Source organism: Elgaria multicarinata, chromosome 13 (genome assembly GCF_023053635.1).
Source record: "Elgaria multicarinata webbii isolate HBS135686 ecotype San Diego chromosome 13, rElgMul1.1.pri, whole genome shotgun sequence".
Classification (NCBI taxonomy): Eukaryota; Metazoa; Chordata; class Lepidosauria; order Squamata; family Anguidae; genus Elgaria; species Elgaria multicarinata.
In genome coordinates this window covers 3,081,785-3,089,242 of record NC_086183.1, presented here as the reverse complement: position 1 = coordinate 3,089,242, position 7,458 = coordinate 3,081,785, and the positions used below count along the sequence as shown (strand labels likewise).

At 49.0% G+C, this 7,458-nt stretch overlaps 1 protein-coding gene across 1 annotated transcript in view; it reads right to left on the bottom strand.

Moving 5' to 3' along the window:
• Positions 1–862: 862 nt before the first annotated feature.
• Positions 863–7,458, bottom strand: part of ADGRB2 (adhesion G protein-coupled receptor B2) — a 103,447-nt gene continuing 96,851 nt past the window's right edge. Inside the window, exons 26-28 of the mRNA XM_063140528.1 lie at positions 4,386–4,490; positions 3,532–3,585; positions 863–1,082 (exon numbers count right to left, since the gene is read on the bottom strand). Of these exons, the coding sequence (XP_062996598.1) occupies positions 903–1,082; positions 3,532–3,585; positions 4,386–4,490 (339 nt within the window). The 3' untranslated portion in view covers positions 863–902. The remainder of the gene's footprint in view (positions 1,083–3,531; positions 3,586–4,385; positions 4,491–7,458) is intronic.

Sequence of the window (7,458 nt, the reverse complement as noted above, 5' to 3'; positions counted from 1 at the left end):
AAGCGAGAAGCAGACAGCAGCGAAGGTCCACAGAGTGAGTTTTTATTTCCAACAAACAACAGTGCTCGCCTAGCCTGGGATAGAGAGGATGGGGAAGAGAGACATGGGCAGGGCGCCCCAGAGGGAGGGAGGGAGGGAGGGCGCCTGGGGTGGAGCGGGGTGGAGGAGGGGGAGGGGGTCTTCTCCCCCCCCCCCCCCGGCTGCCCAGGCAGGAAGATCTGGAGCTGGAGGAAGAACGGTGCAAGGAGCCGGGTCTCAAACGGGAGACGCGCGGCGGCAACTCCTATCCCAGACTGCTGGCCGTGCACACGGTGCAGGGCGTGAGGAAATATCCAGACAGAAGAGAAAAAAGAAAAAAAGGAAAGGTTCCCGGTCAGTCCTCTCGTCCCCAAGAGGGAAGAGGCCTCCGTGCCAGGTCCTGCGGGTGGGAGGAGGGCTGGCGTGATGGTGTGCGCGCTTTTGTGTCCCGGCGACGGTGAATCACTGTGAGGGAAGTGGGGGCGGCTGGCGGAGTGGCGGTCGGTCGGTCGGTCGTGGTGGGGGACGAGAGCACCTCCCCTCCAGATCTCCCAGTGGCGCAGGTGGCTGCGGAGGGCCGTGCCTACATGACAGCTGGGGAAGGGGAACAGCATCTCCTGCGACCCCCTTTCCCCCCTGCCTGGGAGGCCACTGTTTCCACGCACACGCACACACAAAGCCTCCTCCAACAAAAGCACCGGAAGGGGAAGGCGCTTGTCTCCTTGCCTTGTTTTGCTTCTTTGTCCAAAGTGTCAGTGTGAAAATATATATATATATATATATATATATATATATATATATATATGTGTGTGTGTGTGTGTATATATATATATATATATATATATATATATATATAGATTGCTAAATCACAGCGTCCCTGAGGCTCACACCTCCGTCTGGAAGTCCCCCTCGGATAGATCCAGGCTCATGCAATGCTTTTCCCAGTCAGCCGAATGCAGCTCCAGTTTCTCCCGGTGCTTGGAGGGCAGAGAGCTCAGCGTCATGGCCTTGAAGGTGCTCCAAGACTTCTGTTTCTGCTGCCGGTTCTCTGGGCTGGTTACGTCCTGCTGGGGAAAGAGGAGACAAAGGCAACTCAGGGTGGAAATAAACTGTACAAGAAACATAGAACTGCCACTTCCCAGAAACACAGGGCTGCCGCTGAAAATGGCAGGCCCAGAAAGGGGTGGAGCTCAGTGGCAGAGTGCACACTTTGCACGAAAAGCTCCCACTTTGATCCCTGGCATCCCCAAGTATGGCTTGGAGAGACGGCAGTCTGGAATTCTGGAGAGCCAATGCTGCTCCGTCTGTAGACAACACTTGCTCAGGAGGAGAAACAGTCTGTGACCCAGTAACAGGCAGTTTCCTATTCTATTTTAATGATTTCTAGGAATGGGCAGATAGGGTGGCCATATGAAAAGGAGGACAGGGCTCCTGTATCTTTAACAGTTGCATAGAAAAGGGGATTTCAGCAGGTGTCCTTTGTATATAGTGAGAACCTGGTGAAATTAAAAATGCAATAAATAATAAATAAATTCCCTCTTCATCACAACAGTTAAAGCTGCAGGATATATACTGCAGCTATACTGTGACCAGATTTAAAAGAGGGCAGGGCTCCTGCAGCTTTAACTGGTGTGATGAAGAGGAAAATTCACCAGGTTTTCCATATATACAAATGACACGTGCTGAAATTCCCTTTTCAATACAACTGTTAAAGCTACAGGAGCCCTGTCCTCCTTTCCATAGGGTCACCGTAGGACAGACCATCCCGCCCTGACCCAGCTGGAGCCCTACCACTTAGCCGACCTGGTGAGCGGAGCAGGAGGAGCCACTGGGCAGTTTGCCGGGCACTCAGCAGCGGTGCGGAGGCACCCGCTCCCTCAGCAAGCCACCGCTCCCCACAAAGACGGCTGCTGGTTCTTTTCTGTAACGACCCCATTTGCGCCAATGGAGGACTTAAAGGGGCCATTTCCGCAACGTTACAGGTAACGTTACACACCAGGCTTCAAGCTCTGATCGGGTGCCCGTGCCATCCCTGCCGAATCCCCCCTTCCCTATCCCTGAAGTCAGTTTGCTGATGTCATGGCAATATGTCCCGTCCCCCCACCCCCCTTCTCTCCATGACATGAGCTCCACCGGCAAGATGGTCAATGCACACAGCATGCTGATACTTTATTAATAATTGTCATTAGTTATAGCAATAAAATTATAAATGAAGCACAACAATGATCATTAAAACAAGAACAAAAGACAGAGACGTTTGCAGAACAGATATATTTTCACTTTGGCTTCTTATAATTGTTGTTAGAGGCATCTTTGTGGTAACCAGCAAAGGTGTTTTGTATGCCAGAAATTGAATGCAGAAATACCCACTTCCTGGATGAAACTACCACAGCAATGTCCGAATGGGACCAAGCTGTCATTAGTTTAAACTACAGTTTATTAGAACAAGACATAAACACTTATTTATCATCTTGGCCTCTTTCAATAAACTATAGGTTTGCTAACTAATTGTAAGACGCTCCGAGAGCCTTTTTTTGACTGAGGAGCAGGGTATAAGTTGGAATAATAATAATAATAATAATAATAATAATAATAATAATAATAATAATAATAATAATAATATAGGTTAAACTAGCCGTAATTCCCAGTTCAGATGTAACAATAAGCTGCAGACAGTTTAAACTAGGCATGGGCGAATGAGCGATGTTGGAGATCACTCAGACTCTTTGAACATGGTCTTGCTTGTGCCCGCTTCGTGTCCTGGTTTGCGATCGCTGCTCACTCTGAATGACCAGGAAAACTGCGCAAACGCGGTGGCAATGAAATTTGCGCAAAGTTCTCCAAATTTGTGCTACTTTCCTCCATAGACTAAAGTGGAGCTTTTGGTCCACAGGGGGAAAATTGTGCAAAATCAAACTGGGAAAGTTGCACAAGTTGAACGTGAGCAAACATTTTGGGCAGACACATGCTCACGCTTGGGCAACCCTGTGAGAGTCCTGGGTAGCGCCGCCTGTGAGCAACCTACAGCAGCCTGGAGGGACAGATGCAAGAGAGCAGGCCTCGCTCAGTCCAATCAATGACTTCCTTCCCTACATTTATAAAACCATTTCCGTGTCATCTTTTGGGCCAGAAAGGCCTCCCAAAGTGACTTACAAATTAAAACTTTAAAACTATTTAGGCTGCCATCCCATAGCCATTTACTTGGGAGCAAGCCTCATTGCACTCAATGAGATTTACCTCCCAGTAGACATGGATAGGATTGTGATGTTAAACATTTCAAATATGACCTAGGCATATTCTACATGCTGTGATACCCTTCGGTAAGGGTCTCAAAAGGGAACTGTGTGTATTGGGATTATCCTAAGAAGCCACACATGTTTTTTTTCTGGTGGTCTTGGTTGATCTCCTACGTATTATATTAGTTGGCAAGTAATCAGGAAGACCAATGCCAAAAACCTCTCTCCCACAATGCACCTCTCTCTCCTCTCTCTTCAAGTATGAAAGAGGACTCACGCCAGCCAGGTTCTTCTCTCCGCTCCCTGAAGAGACGCTCCATCGCTTCTCCCTCTGCATGAGAACAGCCATCATTATTCCCAGGCAAGGACTTCCCACCCTGCCCACCACCTCGTAGCCCAACCCAGTTTTGGTCACAACGTTTGCCATTTCTTGCTGTGGAAATCAGATTCTTCACCACAGGTTATACTAGGGACAGCTAACTCAAGTCAATTTCGTGTCCGCATCATTGCCTCATATGTTCAACTATCAATCCGTTCTGTCCTGATTCCATATTAGTCTTCAGAACACCTTGGAGAGCTCTTTCAGAGTTCTGACTGAACACCACACTCCACTGGATATCCCATGTTTCAGGAGAACCAAAACAGGTTCTAGGACTGAGTTCTGCCTCAGATTAAGCTCTACTCAATATTATTGTCACTTACTCATTGCCGTCTGGTTTCTCTGGGCCCTTGCCCCACAGCTGCTTGCTCCCCCCTCCCCATGCTCGCTGAGTAGCTGCACGCCCTACAAGCAGGTCCAGCAATTGCCTAGTCCTACAGGGAGTTGCCATTTTGCATAGAAATGACAGCTCGGGATTTCTGGAAATCTAATGTTGTATAACTGGGCCCTTTATTCCTGCCATTTACACAGCACTAGATTTCCGGAAATCCCCAAGCTGCCATTTCTATACAAAATGGCAGCTCCCGATGAGGGTGGGGGGGCTGAAGGACCCACTTGTTGGGCGTGCAACTGCTCGGTGTGTGGGACCGTGAGGCTCCATCCCCACTACAGATTCCAGTGACAGCCTTAATTGCCACACATTTGTCTTGGTGAGGAAGGATTTAATTCTGCCCCTTTGGGCCCATCCTTACCTTTGTGGCGTTAGTAGCTGGAGCCCGATACCGGTCCAATGTGTGAAATTTCTGATTCAACTCATGGTAAAGTTCTGAGTGGCGTTTCCTTGTATGCATAACTTTCTGCAAATGTTTAAAGCATCGATTCCCAATAGGCGAGGAAGGGTAGGGAAGGGAAAGAGAGAGGTCAGCGGAGCTTATTCATGCACGGCATCTCACGGTCCATCGCCACGCGACCCCCATGGTTGGAACCTAGTTGAAATCTCACCTCAGCCATTAACTCACTAGGTGGCCTTAAGCAAACTCCTCAGTTTCCTTCTTTGTTAGAGTATAGGGATAATCAATACTGGCCAACACATAGGGCTGTTGTGAAGGTTGTAGAAATCCCAATCACAGTGTGGCACATGCAGAAAATTGTTTAACATCAGGGAAGCTGTTGAACTAAATCCATTTAGTTTTCCAAAGGCAAGTTTTACAGGGCTACAAAGTCTAATGGGCTGGCCCTGGGTGACACTGATGAGGAACCAGATCTGGCTGATGGCAGATAGCAGTTTTGAAGTGAGCTGCAGGTGGGCTAATAGAGGCGTTGTTCCTTCACATTCATTTTGTCCTGCTGTGGTCTCAGGTAAAATAGGTTTTGCCACGTTTGAACTACTGCAAAACCGAGCAAAAACTGTGGACTGGCCTGAGCTTGGGATGGCGGTGCAACAATGCTTCATGCGTAGTTGCATCTTCCATCATGCCGTAGAAGAGGAAGAGACAACGGCCCACCCCATCAGCTCATCCGAGAGGACACGATTTGGGGTTCCTCCTCTGTATGGACTGTTCCCATTCCTGCTGATCATGGCATGAAGACAAACCATCTTTGGCTGCATTACAGCCATGAGAAACATTGCAGCTGCTCATTGTAAGAACCGTACAACGTTCGGACTGGGTGCCTTATTTCCCTCTTCCCTTCCGATCCTTTTTCTTTTGGGTCGTGTCTTTTTAGCTGTGTAAGCCTCAGGGAAGGGATTCCCCTGTGTTTTACTGGTCTGTCACCTGCTCTGGGAGCCTATCTTGTTGAAGAGCAGGGTGGGTGGGGAAGAATAAATGCATTAAAATAAATTAAAACTAATAAGAGATGCCCAAGGCATATTAATGCAATCCATAATAAAAGTTAATCCACAAACAAGTAAATATATCAGTAACATCAGGTAAGAAGGGATAAAAATGGCAGCCAGCTAAAAAATATAATTAAATTAAAAATCCAGATTTTTAACAGCAGAGAAAAAGCAAAACAAAAGAGCCGAGTAGTTGAAACGCCTGTTGAGCGTCACCCCCACTTTCAACGCTCTGCAAAGCGATCGCTTGGTCCTGCTAGACATCAAGTGGGCGATGGGATGATCTAGAATGTTTCTCCTCGTTGTTGTTTTTTGTCAGGTCAACATTTACAGGCAGAGACTGACTGATGGAGAGCCTTTAATCCCTCTTGGAACTACACCCCACCCCACCCCCTCCCATCAAATCTTTCCTGATAACTGGAAAGATACGACCTCTTTCCCATAAACCCAGCTAAAATATTCCCATCCCTGGCTCCAGTCTCTTAACCAACAGTGAACGCTCTTTATCGCCCATTATAAAACCTGGGGGTTTATTTCATCCAATTATGCTTAAATCACAGCCAGGAAAGTGGTTTGAGAGGGGACACAGGAACATGGGAGTGATTTCGGAAGGGCGGGGGGGGGGGTTGGGTTGCTCTGCCAGACCCTCCCCCCTATGAGTCTCTTGAGAGCCCAAAGACGAACTGGAATTCTGACAAGATGGAATCTTAGGCAAAAGGGGGGGAGGGGCAGCCCAGGGAGTCTCCCTGACGGTCTCCCTCACGCCCGGCCTCCCAGGCCCCGTTTGCCAAGCCTCAGGGCGCTCCCAAACCCTGGGATTCAGCAAGAGCCCGGCAGCTGCCTGTCCTCCTAGTGAGCGGCCATATTGTTGTGCAACAATGGCTGATCGGGGTGGGATGTGGTTCCAGAAAGTTCATGTCACATAAGTGGTGGCCATAAACGGGCCATTTAGCCTGGGTTGTCCAGAAGTTCCCACAGCACAGCAAGTGGGAGTGGCTGGCGGTTCGGCAAGCCCCTGACAAAGCCGGGGGCAGGGGAGTCCGTCCACCACTATTCTCGTCCCACTCCTGCCTGTCTCCTTGCGCCATCCCTTCCCCCAAAGCTTCTTTAAGGGCACAACCCTATACAGGTTTACGCCGAAAAAGAATGCCTGGGAGTTGTAGGACTTTCCTCTGTCTAAACAGGCATAGGATTGAGCCCTAACTGGCCACATTTCAGTCCAAGCTTACCTCAGCCCCAAATCTGTCAGGCCATAGCTGGCAACAGATGGGTATTCATTTATTCATTACATTTATGGCCCACCTTTCTTCCATTGCAGAACTCAAGGTGGCTGCATGTGGCTCCCAGGAGTCCCCCCTCCAAACACTGACCAGACCCAGACCTGCTTAGCTTCAGCGAGATGGCTGCCTCACTTGTCTTCGGACCATGCCCTGGGACCAATATTTAACAATATTTTGGCTGCACAGAACTGTGGGGCAGCTGTGACTTTGCTGTGCCTGCCACCAGGGCATGTAAATTTTCTCACGGCTGTCTGGAATCAAGAGGAAGTAGCATGAAAAAATTATTTAACCATCTGGCTGGATGATTCAAGCCTGGTTCAGATGGGATCTTCCGGCCTCTCTGGCCCACTTTGTGGGCAATCCTGACCACCCTGTCATCCAGCCAGGGACAGCACATCCAGAGACAGCCCAGCCACGGAAAATCCAGCCCATGTAGGCCTCACTCGCCCTGCTGATTCCTGGGAGAATACCACGTAAATGATGCTTCCGTGCTTTCGAGATTTTGTGCACGTTAACTTTGGACGTGTCCTCCCACCGTGGAAGGATGAGGCTGGCGCACTGAGGATGGGCACTGAGGGAGGTTAGAACAAGCAAACCCTCGCTCTGTTCCGCATCTGCCCAACACTGCAGGAGCAGTAAGTTTAGAAGTGGCCTCCAAGTTTTGTTTTGTTTTTTCCCAAGGGGAAAGAGGAATTGGAAATGGGCGGT